General features: G+C 32.4%; 1 protein-coding gene across 1 annotated transcript in view; it reads right to left on the bottom strand.

Moving 5' to 3' along the window:
- LOC123663279 (CLIP domain-containing serine protease 14D-like) overlaps positions 1 to 20,287 on the bottom strand; it is a 29,261-nt gene extending 8,974 nt beyond the window's left edge. The window contains exons 1-5 of the mRNA XM_045597969.1: positions 20,200 to 20,287; positions 10,300 to 10,509; positions 8,248 to 8,753; positions 7,845 to 7,961; positions 3,971 to 4,055 (exon numbers count right to left, since the gene is read on the bottom strand). Coding sequence (XP_045453925.1) covers positions 3,971 to 4,055; positions 7,845 to 7,961; positions 8,248 to 8,753; positions 10,300 to 10,509; positions 20,200 to 20,202 — 921 coding nt within the window. The 5' untranslated portion in view covers positions 20,203 to 20,287. The remainder of the gene's footprint in view (positions 1 to 3,970; positions 4,056 to 7,844; positions 7,962 to 8,247; positions 8,754 to 10,299; positions 10,510 to 20,199) is intronic.
- Positions 20,288 to 22,062: the final 1,775 nt, after the last annotated feature.

Raw genomic sequence — 22,062 nt, 5'->3', positions numbered from 1 at the left:
TTATATTACAAGTATTTACGTTTTAACAGAGACATTTCAACAAAAAAAAAAAAAAAAAAAAATAACATGATGAATTACTGGATATTAATGAATACAAAACACGTTTTTATAAATATGTTCTTGGTAATTATGATTACGTGCGGGAATTTACCTCAAACTAGTGGCGTACCTAATGACACAGATTGACAAAAATGAACTTAATGGAAGTCAAATAATATTAGACAGTTTAGTTTGGTTAGAGTATACGCATTTTTGATGTTTGACGTACATTTTAGTTTACTTCTTAACCAACTTCCAAAAAAGGAGGAGGTTCTCAATTCGACTGTATTTTTTTATGTATGTGACTTCAGAACTTTTCACTGGGTGGACCGATTTCGACAATTTTTTTTTAATCGAAAGGTGGTGTGTGTAATTTGGACCCATTTAAATTTATTTGAGATCTAACAACTATTTTTCGAGTTATATCTAATAATGCGTTTTTACTTGACGCTTTTTTCGTCGACTTACGTTGTATTATACCGCATAACTTTTTGATTAATCTATAATCTATAATATAATATATATAAAAGCGAAAGGTCACTCACTCATCACGAAATCTCCAAAACTATAACACCTACAAACTTGAAATTTGGCAGGTAGGTTCCTTATAAGACGTAGGCATCCGCTAAGAACGGATTTTACGAAACTCGACCCCTAAGGGGGTAAAACGGGGGTTGGAAGTTTGTATGAAAGTCCTATGTTTTTGAAGTAAGAGACTTGAAATTTAAAATGTAAGCTCTATAGATGGTGAAAAGGTGTCCAAATAATATATCTTTAGAAATTAACTCCCTTTTGGGGTTAAAACGGGGGATGGTAGGCTGACTCACTTATCGCGAAATCTCCGCAACTATAATAGCTACAAACTTGAAATTTGGCAGGTAGGCTCTTTATAGGACATAAACATCCGGTAAGAACGGATTTTACGAAACTCGACCCCTAAGGGGGTAAAACGGGGGTTGGAATTTTGTATGAAAGTCCTATATTTTTGAAGTAAGAGACTTGAAATTTAAAATGTATGCTCTATAGATGGTGAGAAGGTGTCCAAATAATGTATCTTTAGAAATCAACCCCCTTTTGGGGTTAAAACGGGGGATGGTAGGTTGACTCACTCATCATGAAATCTCCGAAACTATAATAGCCAAAACTTGAAATTTGGCAGACAGACTCCTTATAAGACGTAAACATCCGTTAAGAACGAATTTTACGAAACTCGACCCCTAAAGGGGTAAAACGGGGGTTGGAAGTTTATATGAAAGTCCTATGTTTTTAAAGTAAGAGACTTGAAATTTAAAATGTGTCCTCTATAGATAGTGAGGAGGTGTCCAAATAACGTATCTTTAGAAATCAACTCCCTTTTGGGGTTAAAACGGGGGATGGTAGGTTGACTCACTCATCACGAAATCTCCGAAACTATAATAGCCACAAACTTGAAGTTTGGCAGGTAGGTTCCTTATAAGGTGTAAACATCTGTTAAGATCGGCTTTTACGAAACTTGACCCTTAAGGGGATAAAACGGGGGTTGGAAGTTTATATGAAAGTCCGATGTTTTTGAGTAAGAGACTTGAAATTTAAAATGTATGCTCAATAGATAACGTATATGTAGATAATGCTAATGTATCGTAATCTATATATAAAAGATAAAGGTCACTGACTCACTTACACGAGAACTCAAAAACCGCTGGGACCATCCAGCGGTTTTTAATCCATCCAGGATGGACAAAGATGAAATTTGGCAGGGAGGTAGATTATAGTAAGTAGACGTCCGTTAAGAATGGATTTTGCGATATTCCACCGCTAAGGGGGTTTAATTGGGGTTGATAGTTTGTACGAAACATAAACAGCAGCTATAAGTTCACCTGATAGGCTATTTATACTGCAGCCTGAAAATAAAGCTAAAAATGTGGTGTATAGAGAGGTTTTATAAAAATAACTATTAAATTATACTAAATTGTGCCTTTTAAAAAGTTACTCAGTGTGATAAGCATTTCAAGTGGCTGAAATAAAAAAAATAGTTTGCGTTAAACATCTTAATAGTAAAGCATATCTTCATAACCACGCGAACGTAGTCGCGGGCAACAGTTAGTGTATTATAAAACAAAGTCCCCAAAAGTGTATGTGATCGATTCCCTCAAAATCTACTGAACAGATTTTCATGCGGTTTCTCCAATGGAGAGAGGGCTTCAAGAGGAAGGTTTACGGAACGGCTAAGCAGATTTTGATGAGAGTTTCATTGGAAGTTTGCCGGTAAAAGTTTGTGAAACACCGATTTCAACGTGGGCGAAGCCACGGGCACCGCTAGTCTTTGATAACGCGTAGTTACTTGACTATTTTTTCTTCGATCTACGTTGTATTACTTGTCGATGTAATTGAAGTCGGTTTTTTTTTCGTTTGCGAGCAAATACAATTAATTATACAATATCTTTACGTAAAAGACATATTAATACAAGTGCAATAAAAACATAAATACGATTAATAGACAAGCACTCGACCCGAGATACATTTTAGCTTATTTTTATTGTAACTGTACTCAGGGGCAGCCATACTTATAGTGCAGAAGGTGCGGTGACCCGGGCACCGGGTGTTACATGGCGCCGCGAGCCGCAAATAAATGTAAAAAAAAACAATCGATAGATACCTTTGTTATTTTTTTTAATTAGCAGAGCGCCACGACTGCCTCCTGACTATCCTATACTTTGTTTGTACAGTTAGTTAGCCTTGTTTGTTAGTTTAATCACATACTGGCAAGTTACACTGAAATACTATATTAGGAAGATACACTAAATTATAATAATAGCGTTAATTGACGTTGTCGTAATTAGTGATCAGAGTTGAGATTCAATTGGGATATGTATGTATTCTCGTCAGCATTGCATGTGAATAGTATTTGGACAAATTAAATGCTTTAGGATTCACAATTAACTTACTATTAACTAAATATAAACTCAAAGTCAAAATAAAAAATAACTTGATTCATATAGACTTCAAATGCACTTTCGAATTGTCATTTCAATGTCAATTTAAAGAGTGGTTATCATTTTTAAAAGTAAACCTACCATCGATTCAGAATATAGATTCTGAAGAGAAGAATTAGCAAGAAACTTCGCAGTTACTCTTTTGCAAAATAATGTATAAACTGTGTTTTAGTACAAAATTATAAAATATCTTTCATGAAATACAGCGCCACTAAGTCCACACATCTTTATCATGTAAACCTGCACCGAGTAATATGCATATTAAATTTTAAATTAACATGATTATTTTCAATATTAAAATGATTTTATACCATGTTTTTCAGTTTCCATTTTGCGGATTTCGATATTTCGAAATTATCTACGAATATCTTGTTCACGAGACAATAATTAAATAATTATTTTAATACGCATATTATCTGTTAATTTCGTTTTAATGAACACTTTAATGTTGAGACAATTGCAACTAAAATTAGCAAACAGTTTTTTTTAATACAACTTGGTCGGCAAACAGGCGTACGGCTCACCTGATGGTAAGCGATTACCGCAGTCTATAGACACCTGTAACACTAAAAGCATCGTAAGCACGTTGCCGACCTTACCCCCTTCCCCCTAGGAGTTCTGGTCACTCACATGAACATGAACATAACACTGCTTGAAAGCAGTATTATTTCGCTGTGATCTTCTGCAAGGTCGAGTTTCCCCAGTTGGGTTACTTCAGATTTTGAGCAGGATATTTCTTGCTGTGCTCTACCATACATAGTCAATTTCTTACCGGAGAGTTTTTAATATCATTTTGTCGAGAAAATTGTAAAAAGAACGATATCTCTAAAGAATAATTTAAAACTTAAAGCTTATTATAAAAGAACGCAATGTAATTGAAGTAGTTTTTTTTTTGTTTGCTAGCAAACACAATTATTGTATCTACTGTATAGTAAAGGTTATTTTAATAATAAACTTACAATTTTCTGGGCTCCTCCGAAGACCTCGGTAACTTTATTTGGCGTCACAACGAGCGGTCCGCCGCTGAAGTAGTCCGAAGGATCGCTGTTTAAAAAAAACCTATTATAATCTAGGAAAAAAGATATTTTAGTCCTGTCGATACTAAAATGTTTCGAAAAAGTTAGAATTAGATATTTTATTTTAAATAAAAAGAAACATTATAACGAATATAAAAAATCACTTAGGACAATCAGGAATAATGTAGCTGTTTGTAATTTTTCAAAATCGGTTTATTACTTCCAGATAGACTATAAAACTTTAAGCAACTTCACCTCCAAATAATATTAGTATTAGATAGAGTTAGGGATTAAATGTTATATATAATATTTGGTTTGTTTATCATATAAAAATAAGTTAGTAAGTAGTAAGTAAATAAGAACGTGGAAGGATTAAGAAAAAATATTAATGTTAAAGTTGAAATGGAAGAGATTGCTTACTTAAAGCAATAAGACCACATTTGCATTAAGCTTCGTCCTGTAATATCCCACTACTGGGCATAGGCCTCTTTCCCCATGTAGGAGAAGGATCGGAGCTTAATCCACCACGCTGCTCCAATGCGGGCTGGCGGATGGATATATGTCTTTGCATGCTGTTAGTGTATTTTATTATTGTATTTACTTTTTTTGTCCTGCGTTGTTTGTTTTTTACTATGTGAATATGTTTTACTATGTCTATGAAAAAAAAAGTTTATTCTGTAATTTTATTCAAATTCATATTTTAATTTAAAAAACTGTCTTTAGTATCTTAAGAAGTTATTTAAAATTGTAAAAGTTTTTCTGCTCTGCGACCTACTAGATGAAGAGGGAAAAAGTTTTTAGTTCGTTTTGTCGTTTTAATTTCTTATTTATTAATTTATAAAATAAACTTCAGAAATATACTTTGTTATCATTTTGAATTAAAGCGTGATTTAAATTGAAGTAATAAGCTCATATAACATAGAAATAATAATAATAACTTATAATGGATAAAGTAGCATGTGGAGCCCAACAGTTGGATGTCACAGGCTGAATCGTGCTCATCATCAATCACCAATGATATACGTATCACTTCAGCCTGTAATATTTCACTGCTGGGTATAGGTCTCTTTCCCCATGTAGGAGAAGGATCAGAGCTTAATCCACCACGCTGCTCGCGGGTTGGCGGATAATGTTTATTGATATACGTAGCTATAGCAATATTTATTCTTCTAAATAAAATTGTATTAGTTGCAAATTTTAGAATAGAAATTGAAATCAAACAATACTGGAAATGTAATCCTATAGGGAAATGCTTCCATTGTAGCTGCAATTCTACGAGGATTTGATTTGCACAGTAATAAAAGGGAAAATTCAAATATATATTCCGTTCAATATTAGTGTTTGAGTGTTGTACAACTTTCTTTATAGAATATAATACAACCGTGCTTAGGTAAAAGATTGTCAAGTTTAAATAACGAAATTTGAGAAAATTTTGTTCGAAGTTTTGAATTAGTTTAAACTTAATAAACGATATTTTTTTATTAATACAGTTTTATTAATGTAGCATTTGTGATATATTTTACAATCATAAAGGAAATGTCAAAGCGACAAAATTTTACAAAAGCCGTCAAAAACAGTTAAAGAACTTTACCTAAGCACGGCAGAATAGTAGTAGAGTAAATAAAACGCAAAAATTTGTCTTACATTATTTCTATTTCACATGATTATGGTAATTAAAGACTACAATAGTTCCTAGCAGTATTTACTCTTGTATATGGGGGTTTGGAAACATTCACAAAATATTTAAAAACGTCCAGACCAAGAATTATTATTTTAAGGTCTATACAAATGTTTGTCATCATTGGAATGATTTGAGAAGTTTCGTATTTCATTTTTTTTTTAAATATATATTTGCATTATGGCGTCATAATGGTGTATTGATAGTACACTAACAACAAAAAAAAAATCTCAAAATACGATTGAAATAGCATAATTGGACCTTGGTCGTGGCTGAATATTTTGAGATAGCAGCGGGTCTAGACTCACTATATATAGTGTAAGTAAATAGGATAAATAGAAATCTAATATATAAAATTCTCGTGTCGCGGTGTTTGTAGTTAAATTCCTCCGAAACGGCTTGACCGATTCTCATTAAATTTTGTGTGCACATCGGGTAGGTCTGAGAATCGAACAACATTTATTTTTCATCCCCCTAAATGTTAGGGGTAGTCCACCCCTAACTTTTTTATTTTATTTTTTAGATAAATTTTTATTTTTATTTTTTTATGATACACCATTAAAAATACATACAACCCTAAATTTTCAGCCCTCTACGATCAACCCCTATTTTTAAAAAGCGTTTAGCGGCAAAACAACGTTTTCCGAGTCAACTAGTTATAATATATTATAGTACCTTACTAGTTAAGTTTATCTAAAACAAATGGTTAATTATTCGTTGTAAAAATTAAGTTTTAATAATATTTTTCATTATTTGTGTAATGTAGATGTTTACTTTTAAAATTACTAAACAACTTTTCAGAACACAAACGTAAACACACTATTACATAGATATATGTACACGTCTGTATTAGCGCTCTTACGTGCTTTAATCAAATATAACTATCTGTGTATCTCGTCACGCTACGTAGCTTTCAGAATTACAAATCATAAGATAAATAATAATTATCTTCCCGTGAAAATTTTATTTTCTGACCAAAGAATATGTATATAACATTATGAGAAAAAAGTCGTTTTTGTCAATAATAATGTATTGTATTCACTTTTTAACCGACTTCAAAAAAAGATGAGGTTCTCAATTCAACTGTATTTTTTTTTATGTATGTTACTTCAGAAATTTTGATTGGGTGGACCGATTTAGACAATTTTTTTTAATAGAGAGGTGGTGTGTATCATTTGGTCCCACGTAAATTTATTTGAGATCTAACAACATCTTTTCGAGTTATATCTAATAATGCGTTTTTACTTGACTATTTTTTCGTCGACCTACGTTGTATTATACCGTATAACTTTTTACTGGGTGTACCGATTTTGATGATTTTTAATTTAATCGAAAGCTGGTGTTTATCCTGTGGTTATATTTAAATTTTATCGAGATCTGATAACCACTGTTTGAGTAATCATTGATAACGCGTATTTACTTCACTATATTTTCGTCTTCCTACGTTGTATTACTTGTCTATGTAATTGAAGTCGTTTTTTTTCGTTTGCGAGCAAATACAATTATTTTACAAACCATTTCAACTATTCTTAAGTTTATTTGATACATATATCTTATTATTTACATTAAGTGGGCTTGTTGTAATGTCTCTAACGCTAAACAGCTAGTAGATTTAGACAAAAATGTTTTTAACTTTTTAGGGTTTTTTTCTTAGACTTATGATATTGTCGAAAATATATCACGTGACTTAAAGAAGATTTTTTAAAACTTAGACGATCAGTCTCCTTAGGAAGGAGAAAAGACTTTCCAGTTTACACGACGTTGGAGGAATTGTCATATGTCACATACAACCCTTAAGGGTTGGGCTGTGTTTGTAATGTTAACTTTAGGTACAACTTCACATGCCATCAAATTTAGATTGATTCGAATCGAAGTTCGTTCATTATGCGACGTTGCCAAATAAATTGACAATCGATACGTAATCTCGCGTAACAGTTTACTGTCGCTGGTTTTATTTTCTGCACAACTCTTATTAAGTTTTACTAAAACTTACATTTCAAAAAAGCAAAATTAGAGTTAGAACATTGACACCAGCCTTAGCACATTATAAAAACTTAATTTTTAATTGAAAAGCGGTAATTTGAGTTAATAGTTAGTTAAAATCTTTAATGTGTATTGTTAGCTTAAGCTAAGTCTTACCTGGAACTATCATAATCATCGTCATCTTTGTGTACGGGTGGCCGGTAAGATGTAGTAGTCAGTCGATTCTTGGGACGACTTTCTGTAACGCTCTGACCTGGTACTTGGCCATCACCGCTGTTAACGAGCATGAAGTTAAGTCTACTGAAGATAGCTACAACTACGCAGAAGAATTCGACTAGATCATTGAAATAGTTAACAAATCCTAAAGAAAAATAAAAATAGTGGGTATGTTATAATTCATGCAATTATGATTAAGCAGATTTAGAAATGAGTAAAGAATTATAAAACTATTTCGACTACATGGGACAAAAAGTATTAGGGTTGTCAACTATCTTCATTTTCATGCAAATTCTGAATGTTATTGATCATGTAATATTGAACGAATTGGTATCACACTCACATACTGTACGGGTTGGCGTTGCCTTGTCCCGCTGATGGATTAGAAGTTGGTATATAAACTGGTCCATCTCCTGAAGGTCTTCCATATACAGGTTTCGTTATTGGTTTATCTTCAGGTCTAATACTTGGTTTTTGTGGCCGTTCTAACGGGCGGTCTGGCCTTTCGTTTGGTCTGATATCTTCTGGTCTCTCTAGTGGCCTATCAACGGGTCTAGAACTTTCTGGTCTAGAACTTTCTGGTCTTGAATTTTCTGGCCTAGACTCAGGTCTGGGTCTACTGACAGGTGGCCTTACCGTGTCGACTCTGTCAATAGCTGGCTGAGGAGAGTTAGCATTGCATATCTCTCTGCCATTCAATCTAACAGCTTGCAGTCGAGGCACTTTATTAAGAGGGTTATACTGTACAAAGAACCTCACTGACAGTGCTGGACCTGGTTGGATTTTCATTTTTGTGTTTTCAATTTTGAAATCCATGTTGTCCGTTGTTGAGACATCTCCAACCCAGTTCTGAAAAGTGATAATCCTTGTCTTATCTGAACACGGTAATATACAGAACCATTTCTTTTTTAACAAAAATATTTTTATGCTTAGCCTGTAATATCCCACTACTGGGCATAGGCCTCTTTCCCCTACGTAGGAGAAGGATCGGAGCTTAATCCACCACGCTGCTCCAATGCGAGTTGGCGGATATATTCCCTACTATGAGTAACGATCGCTATCAGGTGTATGATAACAACCGGGACCGACGGCTTAACGTGCTCTTCGAGACACGGTGGGGAGATCCACAAGGACTGCACAAACACTCAGACCACGGCTGTATGGCCAATACAAATGTTTGTCATGTGCGGGGATCAGCTACAATCCGTGGCTGTGACCGTTGCGCCAACGCGGCGTCAAACAAAACTACAATCAACAAAATTATTTAATATTTACGATCATTAGGAATTCTAAAAATTTTTGAATATCATATCAAAAATTGACCGCTCCAGCGGGATTCGAAATCCGACTGACCGTGTCGGCGCTCCAGCCAATTAAGCTATGGAACGATATACCCGCTGGATTGCTGGATATACCCGCTGGATATTTAATATTGATTATTCCCGAGTTTTTTTTTAAATCAGCAAACCAAACATGTTTAAACCGGTTACATACTACATTGTTGTTATATTTTGTTCAATTATTTGAAAAAATCCTTAATTATTAAGCAATTTTACATACACTATCAATATAAAATTAATATCGTACGAACAACATTATTAAAATTATAACTAAGATTATTCCAAGAATTTTCAATAGTATATTCCATTATTGAAGCTCACTTGTGTGTTACATAATATGTTTGCGCAAGTATAAAAATATGAAGCATTGATTTATGAAGAATTGATATAATTATTATTATCTGTACTTTATTGTTCACCACAGCTACATATTACAGATTAAAAAAATTTAAAGACAGCTACGGACTGGGAAGTAAAGTGGGCGGACTTATGGCTACTTAGCCATTTCCTTCGGACAACCCAATTTTTATTCGTAAGACTACTACAAAATGGTGTAAATTATATCACTAACATTAAACATATATTAATAAATCTTCTATATTTCTTTAACAAGTAGTATACAAGGAAAATATAATAGAAATAGCTATGATTTTTTTGTCGTTGAACCAAGTCTGACTATGTTCTACCTTGAATTTATGATATAATATATAAATAATCTATTTTGCGAAGCTGCAACTTTTGTTTTATATTTTATTTAATGTTATGATCTGATTTAACGTTTTTTTAATGGAATGGATTCAAAGTCATAAGACTGTGACATATTAAGTAACGTTTTTGAGCAGTGGAGTTCGAAAATTTCACCAAATCTATCGATTTAGAATTTGGATAATGTAACAAAAAATTCAACGTAGGTATAGATAAGGTGGGTAGTTGCACCTAACTTTTCATGTATGTAAAATATCTCCTTTAATTCCTTGTGGATATTGATTTCATATAAAAAGCGTAGTAACGTTTAGATAAAAAGTATTTTTAACCAAATGAATGAACAAACTTACTCCCAAAATGTCTGCTTTGCTGTCCAATACGATGTTCAACCACAAGGAATGCAATGTGCTGTCTGTTGATAGGTTGACAGCTCCATACCACCTCCCTGCCTCGTTAGTTGTCGGCTCATACATAAACACATTGGGACAGGGCGAATTCGGCGTGTCCTGTTCATGTGTCGGCACAAATAAAGCTATGACTAGAAGCAATAGTGGTCTAATCTGAAACAAAAGAGAAATAATTATAGTTTTGCATAAAATAGAGATTGTGATACTACTACAATATTCAGTAAAACTGAAATTCGGAGATAGAGTTCAGGATTTTATAAAATTGTTGTGTGTAGTTTTAGGGTAGGGCTTTTTTTAGAAATACGGTTAATCAAGAATTCTAACGAAGTACAAACAATTTGATTTGGATTATAAATCGAATTGAATTATATAATGCAATGATGTTGATTCCGAGATAAATTTATGCATTTAGTAAAATTTGTATGCAAATTGTTTTAAGGGTACAATAGTGGGTTTATTTAGTAAGTATTTCAAACTTTTTTTCTGCGCTAGAGGTAAAATAAATAATTATGCTAAAGAAGGCAACTGTAATGTTTCTCTTGTATAAATCGGTTCTTTCTCGAAATCGATTTTTATTCGTGCTTATCTGAAACTGGTAATCTAGTCGTGTTTTTATTAAGAGCTACAAAACCAGTTCACAAATATCTGATGTTTCGTCACCATTTTAATTTTATATAACATACTTCAAAATATTAATAAATACGGTCCTACCACTGATAGATATTTGAGGTTTATTGAAAATATATGGGTATTTAAAGTTTTATTTAAATATTCACATTGTGAGAGAAGCGTTAGCGCAACGGTCACAGCACTGGTGGTGGCTGTTGCGCTGGCGGTTGTGGGTTAGAGCCCTGCACATGACAAACGTTTTTATTAGCCATATATGCATAGCCATTTGCCGTGGTCTGAGTATTTGTGCAGTCCCTGTGCCTCGGAGAGCATGTTAAGCCTTCGGCCCCGGTTGTTATCATGTACCCTGATAGCGATCCTTACTCATAGTAGGAAATATATTCAACTAACGGCATTGGAGCATCGTTATAGACTAAGCTCTGATCCTTCTTCTACACGGGAAAGAGAACTATGCCCAGTAGTGGGATCAATGATCAACCTTTACCAAAAAATTATTATTTTAAATTTAAATGGTTAAAAACGTGCTACAACATAAATTAAAAAAATATTATCATAATCGCAGACATCGACAATTCTGCAAGGAACAAAATATAACCTAACTTAACTAAGGTACTATTAGCTCTGTGATTTTTTGACGTTCAATAAGTTTTTAATTTATTAAAATGTTCAATCAAATATCATTTCAATTCATTTCGTTTCTGTACACTCACGGGATACACATCAAAGATAATTACGTAAATGTACTCAAATATACTTGCTCTAAATAGTCGGAATCAGTTCAAGATTACCAAATAAATAATTACCTAGTTGGAACTGATTGATGAGCGTCTGAGGTGATTAGACGAGCTCGAATCACGCATAATGGGCTAATGACGGAGCATCGAACTAGGGTAAACTAACTGAAGCTCCAGTTGTATCGCTAGAAGTAATTTTATTAATTTATCTATTGCTTTATCATCAGTTAGTACACCGAAAGATTAATTGCAAAAAAGAATATAGTATTATGCTTAATGTAAATTTTTATTTTCCGGTTCCAGTTTATTATATATTTTTTTCTGGTGTATTATAAATAATAAATTATTAGTATTATTTCATTAACAATGATAGAAAGTAAAATTAATACAATGCGTAACGTTATCATATTTTGAGAATGTGGGTGTTTCTTGTGTTGAAGTTGAGCATCGAAGCCATGAGATCTTTGAGTCTACGTTAAGAAAAGTCAGATAGAGTTAGGTACGGTCGTACCTGTAATGTTTTTTCGTAATCCCTAAGAAACTTTGCATTTTTCCGCGATGAAAGGTAACCCGTGCCCATTTTGGTTTCCTAAACTATGTAAACCTACATGACAAATATCATAGTGGTCGATCAAGCGGTTGATCCGAAAGTGTAAGAAATGTGATGATTTACACATCAACAAGTCTCATTAAGGTTTTAATGTAAACAAAGCAGAGACAAGGAAATACCTATTTAGTTAATTGCAAATAGTATTAAAAATTATCAAGAAATGACGTACATAGTAATTTTTAATTTATTCCTACAATGAAAAATTCCATTTCATTAAATAATTGGTGGCTTGGAATAGTTTGCAAAATATATTTAGTTATGAAATTATACGACCATAAGATACCAAGTATTAGATATAAATATATATATATATATATATATATATATATATATATATATATATCCTGTGTATGAAAACCGCATCAAAATCCGTTCCGTAGTTGTAAAGATCTAAGCATACAGACTGCGGGAAGCGACTTTGTTTTATATATACTATGTAATGATGATTAATCATTTGTACTAAGTTGAATAAAGATAAGCTGAGCTAAATGCTTCGATAAAGGTAAGTTTTATTAGTAAGTAAGTAAGGTAACTTTTATTAGTTATATTTAGTTTGCTTGTACTATAACGTGTTAGCGCTTTTGTAGTATTTTTCGTTTTTTATTATTTAGTATTATAAAAGGTCGCATATAAAAAGTTTTTAATAGTTTTATATAAAATTACAGCAACAGCTGATGAAATGCTTTAAATCGAAAACATAAGAGGCATACGGTTGCGTTAACTAAAGTTGCAACCCATGCTGCACTTAAATTTGATTTATTTATTGTAATTGGTATAAGTAATTCCAACGAATCTAGTTGAATTCGCGGTATAAATGTAGAAATTGTTTTTACGTCACTAACAATGTCGGCACTTATAAATTCTGCGGTCAGACTGTAAACATGTTTTTCCTTATATTTTTTTAACTTTATTTACATCTCGCAGTTTTATACGCGTTTTGATATCAATTTGTTGTATTTATTTACTTAGTAATTGCCGCAATCATTTTTTTACGTGAAAATATTGAAAATTTAACTAAATTTTCTTTTACAAAAACACGTATGAAAAAAGAATTATCTAATTTGGTGAGAAGTTTTATTTTTATTTTGATGTCACTAGGTCGGCAAACAAGCGTACGGCTCACCTGATGGTAAGCGATTACCGTAGCTTATAGACGCCTGCAACACCACAAGCATCGCAAGCGCGTTGCCGACCCAATCCCCAATCCCCCCAGGAGCTGTGGTCACCTTACTCTCCAACAGGAACACAATACTGCTTGAAAACAGTATTATTTTGCTGTGATCTTCTGTAAGGTCGAGGTACTACCCCAGTCGGGCTGCTCCATATTTTGAGCAGGAAATTCCTGCTGTACCCTACCTCAGTGGAAAAAGTTTGGAATTTACGCGCATTCATACAATTTCGGATATTAATTTTTATTTATATAGATATGAGATGGCATGTCATGTTCTTTTAGTCTTTCTCATAACAATTTTAATAACCAAAAACAAATTATTCGTAAATAATAATAAGTTTTTATTTGTACACTTTACCGCAATTTGAAAAGTTACATATTTTTGTACATGTAATTTTAATTCTTTTTGAGGACACTGCCTTATCGATATTTAAGCCATAACTATACTTTTTTAAAATATTTTTCTTGTCTATATGTATATTGGCCGCGCATTACGCCAAAACTACTGAATGAATTTGTATGTAACAAAGGTAGGGTACAGCAGGACATATCCTGCTCAAAAATTGGAGCAGCCCATCTGGGGAAGTACCTCGACCTTACAGAAGATCACAGCTAAATAATACTGCTTTCAAGCAGTTTTGTATTTTTCTTGGTGAGTAAGATGACCAGAGCTCGTGGGGTTGGGAGAGAGGGAGGGGGGTGGGAGAGTAGAGTCAACTTAGTTGTATAAAAAAATATGAGAAAGAACTTTTGTTTCCATTCGGTATTACAATCCCTAGTAGATTTTTCAAGAAAATGTATAACTATTGATAATAATAGCTATGTAATGAAATTAAAGAAGAAATTATCCCATTGGTCCGAATGCAACAATGTAACTATACTTATAAGTAATATAAAGGGAAACCTGTTACTGGCCTTATTTTTTGTAATTGTTTATAGTATGTATTAACTAAAATGCTGTTGGTTTAGTTTCTTTATAAATAAAAAAAAGAAAAAAGGTTCACGACAGTATTAGAAAAAAAATAATTGTGTTTGCAGACAAACGAAAAAAAACCGACTTCAATTACATCGACAAGTAATACAACGTAGATCGCCGAAAAAATAGTCAAGTAAATACGCGCTATCAAAGATTACTCAAAAAGTAGTTATCAGATCTCGATAAAATTTAAATGTGACCACATGACAAACATCAGCTTTCGATTAAATTAAAAATTATTAAAATCGGTACACCCAGTAAAAAGTTATTGCGGATTTTCAAGAGTTTCCCTCGATTTCTCTGGGATCCCATCATCAGATCCTGGTTTCCTTATCATGGTACTAAACTAGGGATTTCTTCTTTCCAACAAAAAAAGAATTATCAAAATCGGTACATCCAGTAGAAAGTTATGCGGTATAATACAACGTAGGTCGATGAAAAAAGCGTCAAGTAAAAACGCATTATTAGATATAACTTGAAAAGTAGTTGTTAGATCTCAAATAAATTTAAATGGGACCAATTGATACACACCATCTTTCGATTAAAAAAAAATTGGCGAAATCGGTCCACACGGTCAAAAGCTCTGATGTAACATACATAAAAAAATAATAATAAAAATACAGTCGAATTGAGAACCTCCTCCTTTTTTGGAAGTCGGTTAAAAACGCTAAAGAAAGTTCATACAACTAAGAGTTCCTTCGGCACTTTAGCACGATTTTAATAAGGCGCAACCTTCACCAGTTTTCTTATTTTTTTATTTATGTTAACTTTACGGAGTACAGAAAGATGTTGAAACCTAATGGGCGAGACGGATTCCCTCTTTAATTTTAATGTAAAGTGACTTGAGAGTACTTGGATAATTAAAACGAGACATTTTTACGATAAAAATTACGAGTTAATGTACCTAACTCTTAGGTACCACCTTATATACTAAAGAAGGGAAGACAACAATAGTATTTAGTTATTAATCAAATTGCAAACATAATATTTTGTACACGCCTAGTTAAAAAAAAAACTTTATATAGATAGATTAATAAAAAGTAAGTAAAATAATATTGAAAAAATACAATAATTTTGGTATATAATTAAAGAACGTATTTAAATAAAGGTTTCGATGTAATTTGAAGTAATCTGTTTTTTTTTTTTTTGTGAACAAATACAATTATAACATTAATAAAAGTTTTATAAAGAGCTATTAACAAAAAAAAAAAAAAATGTTAAGTTAGTGTTTGACTACAATGACAACTTTGTTAATACTACATACAACATCGCCGGACGCCAGATTCTCTCCCCTTCTCAGATATAAATGAAGAGTGAGTTGCGTGATTATGTACAATTAAGGAACGTTAATTGATTACGTTTATTAAGTTTCTGTGCCCGAAGACTCACAAAGAAAGATATTATTACTAATGCTTATTGTCTATTCGTCCATCGCGCTGACTAGTTTTTCGAAATCTTTTAACGCACACACACGATCGTCGGTTCATAAGATAAGCAAGTTCATGTCTGGGTTATTGGTAGCAGTTGACGGAATAGCTAATTTTTTTTTCAATAAATATACATAGAAATAATACGCGCATAAATAAAAATATATAATACAACCAGACTCAGTTGACAATCGAAGCCGCAACACCCGCAGCAGAATGCGGAGCCTTTTTTTGATATCGCAGGGTAACCCATTTACGGGTTATGTCCAGGATGCCCGGGTAGGCATTCCTAGACCGTATGTCGGCTTTAGCACTTGGGGGTGCACTACCGACCAAAACCCCTGCGGGAGCCTTCAACCACACCACAACAACAAAAACCGGCGCCAACAGACTAGACAAAAAATCTAAATGAAATTTTCACAAAATAACTATATCTAATAAGTAAAGCAAATTTAATGATTAAAAAGAGGCTCCAATATAAGACCTTTTTGATATTTTCAGCTCATTCTTATCGAATAGTATACCTATTCGATTTCGTTTAAATAATTCTACAAGACGCTTGTGTTGAAATAAGAATGATATTTGACCGGTTTTAAAGGTGAACTTATTTGTAATAAAAACAATTCAAAAAGACAATTTAATCAATGAATTAGAATTAAGGAATAATTCTTATTATATTAATTTATTGATTTATTTATGTAACTATTATAGTCTTCCTAAATCATAATATTTATTTATTTCACGTAGAATCGTAAAAGATACCCTATGAAACAATATAAAAAGGGTGTACTTATCCGTAAAACAGAGCTCTTCCGAAACTAAAAGGAATACTTCTAGGCTAATAAGAATATTTATTAAGAAAGGTCATCCAAATAAGTTTCATAGAGAGAAAACAATTACCTTAAACGTAACACAGGGGATATTACACGTTTTTTAAAGCTCAAATATCATTTATTAACTAATCAATTAAAATGGGCATTTCTAACACATAATATATCAAATGTCAGCTGGCTATCAGCTTAACAGTTCCGTGCACAAGTTCTTAAGTCCGGAATTTTCCATTACACCTATATGCGTAATGACACAAAAAACTTTCGATCCGTTTAGAACCCTTTTTTCTTTAATTTAAAATAAAAAAAATAACAATACCATAAAAAACTGGTTGTTAAATAATTCGTTATTAAGGTAAATGGTAAGAAGGTTTTTTTGTCTGTTTTTTTCTCTTCGTCTGAATTTTAGTAATACCCAATTCTGCACACCTACAAACATCCGCTCATGTAAGTCCTAAGGTTGGCTGGTAGAGGATGCTTTTAGCATTAAGCCCGCCTTTTGTACAATTCTTTAATATATTGTGCAATAAAGTATCAATAAATAAATAACTAAAGCTGTAAGCAACGTATCCTAATCTTAATTTATAAATTCACACAATTCACTAAATTTTTAATCAAAAAATACTATTTTATATATCTAACGCATCATCATCATCACTTTAGCCTGATTCAGTCCACCGCTGGACATAGGCCTCCACAAGTTCGTGCCAAAAACGGGGTGAACTCATGTGTTTTGTCCATAGTCACCACGCTGGGCAGGCGGGTCGGTGACCGATATACCTAACTGTACGATAAAGAATACGAAACTAATGAACTAAACTGTATATAAATTCGTAACCATATAATGTTTTTCTACAAAAAAAAAAAATTAAAAAAAAAAAAACACCAAGCACATAATCAATACTAAGTAAACCAATACCCTTTCTATGATTTTTGTTTTTGAATGTAGTAAATATACCTATATATACAAGAATTGCACATTTAATAGTATTAGATAGATATTTACGTAAAAAAAAATCATCATTCATCAGTGTGTAATTTGTTAATAAGTCATTTCTCTATTGTGAAATTTATTCAAAGGTAAATAAAATTAAGCTACAATTATTATGCCGAACGCTATTTTGGTTTTCATTTGTAACACTACGACATGAAAAAATTCAAATTTAATTTGTATAATAATCCTGAAACATTGCACTTAAAGACCAATGTCTCTCAGTCTCAGTCGGTCAGTATTAGTCTGTTTTTTTGTTCATAGGTAAGATTGCTCTAAACCCGCTCTGAAACTAGTATGTGCCACATTCTTTGGTGAGTTTTTAATAAATTTTTGTTTTATTTGGCGACTGGCAATATTGTTATGTAGTATTAACAAGGTAGTTATGAATTCTCACGTTGTCTCATGCTTTGGGATCATATGTCTTGGGAAAGTTTTATTAGGATTAAATCGGGGATTAATCCAGAGCATGTTATTCTGTTCCAACGTGAACATTGTAATTTTAAATAATTTTTAATTAAATAGTTTTAGTTTAATTAATGTAATATTTTTTAAAAAGCCCTTTCGCGCTCCCGTTATCTTGTTTAGGTTGTGATTGTTGTCAAACACTGATGTAACATTTTTTTTTGATAATACCTCCTTATAAAATTATTATTGTAATGAGTATAATTGTTTGTTCACAAACACAATATAAATTGTGTTTGCAGGCAAACGAAAAAAAAAACGACTTCAATTATATCAACAAGTAATACAACGTAGGTAGACGAAAAAATAGTCAAGAAATACGCATTATCAAAGATTAGTCCAAAATTTGTAATCAGATCTCGATGAAATGTGACCACATGATAAACATCGGCTTTCGATTAAATTAAAAATCATCAAAATCGGTATAGCTAGTAAAAAGTTATGCGGATTTTCGAGAGTTTCCCTCGATTTCTCTAGGATCCCATTATCAGATCCTGGTTTCATTATCATGATACTATATCAAGGATATCTCCTTTCCAACAAAAAAAGAATTATCAAAATCGGTTCATAAACGACGAAGTTATCCCTAAACATACATAGAAAATATATATATACGGTCGAATTGAGTAACCTCCTCCTTTTTTGAAGTCAGTTAAAAAATGACTACTTCAAATGAAATCGACAACTATAGTATCAAACAAATTACTAGGGATAACTTAAATAGCAGTTATCAAATCTCACTGAAATTGAATAAAAAAAGAATCATCAAAATCAGCACACCCAGTAAAAAGCTACGAGGTTACACATATAAAGAAATACAGTCGATCTCAGAATCAAAATCTTGTCCTTTTTTGTTAATGATTAAAAATTATACTTGCATAGTTTCGTAATATCAATAAGTGTATAATCTGAGAGCTTAGGAATGCCATTTGCCGTGTGGTAACGGCCGAGTAGAATAGCACCACTCCCTTTCTTCCGGTGGCGGTTGTAAAAGGCGACCGAGGGATAAACCTGGCTCAAAATCATCAGGGTCCTGGAGAAGGAAAACTTCATTTGAAACCTGGAACGGGGTATCCGTCAAGTATTCGTGGCATAGCTCTAAAATGCGAAAGACTCCTACAGCCGAACTGGCTCCACACGTATCGACTCGTCGTTCCTGTGGGCCTAGCCAGTGAGATCGAGAGGGTGGCGCAGAGCGTGTGTGTGTCCTAGGCGACACAGTCTGTCTGACACTGTCTAAATCGTCTGCAATAGACGGACAAAAGCCAATGACGATGATGAGGAATGCCATTTCCTGCTTTTAACAATAAAAAAAAAGTATGATTTATCCATATAAATATCAAATTGTGTAAAACTGGTGACTTGAACACACGACATTATTGGACCGACTTGTAAACTTCCTTTGGGTTCAATGTCCTGTTAATCCTGTTTATCGATGTTGATTAAAGACTAAAAATGGTTGTGATTCATAAGAAGATTGAAGTAAACCGTATCAACTGAATGAATGAGTGAACTAAATACGTCACCAATCTTTCATAAATTGAAATAACGCGGGTGGGATTCCATTAAAAATAAATAATTATAAAAAACTATATTTATTGTTACTAAAAGTTCGGGTATATCATCTTTATCGAAAATAACCGTTTATATGAGTAAAGAGTTTAAAGAACTGGTAAATACAATGTTATCGGCAAAGATGCAGTTAAACCTATAAGTACAAGTTATAAAAGATGTTTATACTTCCGTAATACGCATTTAAATGCAATACGAAACATCACAACAATACACATCATCAATCATTTACAATCCACGTTTACACAAAGTTATTAAATAATTAATTTCATAAATATGAATAAAAAGACATATATATCCTGTTTGGTAAACCTTATCCTCGAAAAATAAAACGTCACACACAAAAACTGGTTGGTCACAGAAAAATAAATCACTTTTTTAATAACATATTATTTCACTTTAAATTTAGAACACTTTTAATTTGTAAAAATTCTTACCATTTTCAACGTGCACGTAAAAAAAAACTTTTAAAATAACATGCGAGACACCTCGCGCCCTACGTTATTGTATCTTATAGGAGTAAAATCGAAATATTGTATATCTTAAGGTCAAGTTTATGATACATCTGAGAGAGATAGATGATTTAATTAATGTATTAAAAAGAGATAAATATATTTTTCTACGTTCGTCTCGTTGAGGTTAGCACGCAAACTGGTTAGCATTGATGATCAAAACGATTATAATTATACATTAAGATATATAGAAAGGAATTATTTTTCGTGTTTTTAGATAATTCTGAATATAACTAATTGGGGTTTTTCTCGGTACATTCATTTGCTTTGTTATTTATATTAATAGATATAATGTTGACCTCAGATAAAATTCCCAACAAAAGGCACATCATAGCGGAAATATTTTGTTTCTTACTGATAATAGTCAGCTGTTGTTTGTCATTTTCTTATGTGTGTACAATGTACATGTATGATACATGTTTGATAGACCGAGTGTAAAATTATGAGAATATTTATGAGAAAAAAAAGGATGTACGGCAACAAGGCAAGTAGAATCTTTTACTCTTTTAAAAGTAAATATATGCATCATTTTAGAAATAAGCAACTTGTATTTATAACATTTCTATGAGTGGTCTTTATTCTACAATTAGTTACCCAAGAACAGACAATCTTTTATATATTTATTTATCTACTTCAGAGTTTTCCTGTGGAGGTTTTCATCATCATTGATTCACAGAATTGAAGTAGAACTATCCATTATTTGTTCGGATATGGTTAGTGAAAAAAAGACAGTAATTTATTTTTCTGAAAATGAAATTTTCTTTATAAAACAAATGATTCGTTTTTGTTCCTGTGTGATACTTTTAGCAAACAAAATATAGTATAATTTAATTACTTAATTTTAATCCGTGTGAGAAACTCAACAATTTATTAATAACTAGCTGGTACCGGCAACGTTGTCTGTGTTTCATTAGAACTTAGAGCGTAAAAATTATCATCCATATTTCAAATTCTTCAATCTTTTTCGTAATAAAAGGTAATCTGTCCTGTCCCAAGGTCTAGTCTATTTCTCTACCCAATTTTATCACAACTCGTTCAGTGACTTAGGTGTAAAAGCGTAACAAACAGATAGATTACTTTCGCATTTATAATATTAGTATGGACAATAAAGTTCTAAGTGCCATTTCTGTATGTAAAGCTAGTTAGAGTTAAGGGTTCTTACCATTGGAATTTATTTGTTTCAGATGAAAACAATAAAACAGACTAACTACAGTAGAATTGGTACCAATCTTAGAACCTTTTGAATCAACTTCGAATAAAGTATGTCAACTCGCATTGGAGCAGCGTGGTGGCTTGAACTCTGATTCTTCTCCTACATGGGGAAAGACGTCTATGTCCAGCAGTGGAATATTACAGGCTGAAGCTATACTAAGCTAAATAAAGTATGAGGTTCTCAATTCGGTTGCAATTTTTATGTGTGTTATCTCATAACTTTTTACTAGGTGTACCAATTTTTTATGAGTATTTATTGAATTAAAAGATGGTGTCTTGCCATGTGATCGTATTTAAATTTGATGGATATTTGACAAGAACTTTTTGAGTTATTCGTTTGATTTGATGGACTACTTATTTTTTTGACTACTTACATTGTATTATATGTTAATTTATTAGCGAGCAAACACAAGTACAAATCAGTTTTTAATATTATTGACTATGAAACGTTCTCAATAATTACGCCGATTTTTGGTCGAAAATTCATTAAAAACAAGTGACATACTGTACTAGGTCAAGGTATAAGGTACGATAAGATATATTTTAAGCGTTAAGTAACTAGCAGTTAAAAAAAAC

This window comes from Melitaea cinxia, chromosome 20 (genome assembly GCF_905220565.1).
Source record: "Melitaea cinxia chromosome 20, ilMelCinx1.1, whole genome shotgun sequence".
In the NCBI taxonomy this organism is placed as follows: Eukaryota; Metazoa; Arthropoda; class Insecta; order Lepidoptera; family Nymphalidae; genus Melitaea; species Melitaea cinxia.
The sequence above is the reverse complement of the archived record's forward strand: the minus strand, read 5'-3'. Positions and strand labels throughout refer to the sequence as shown.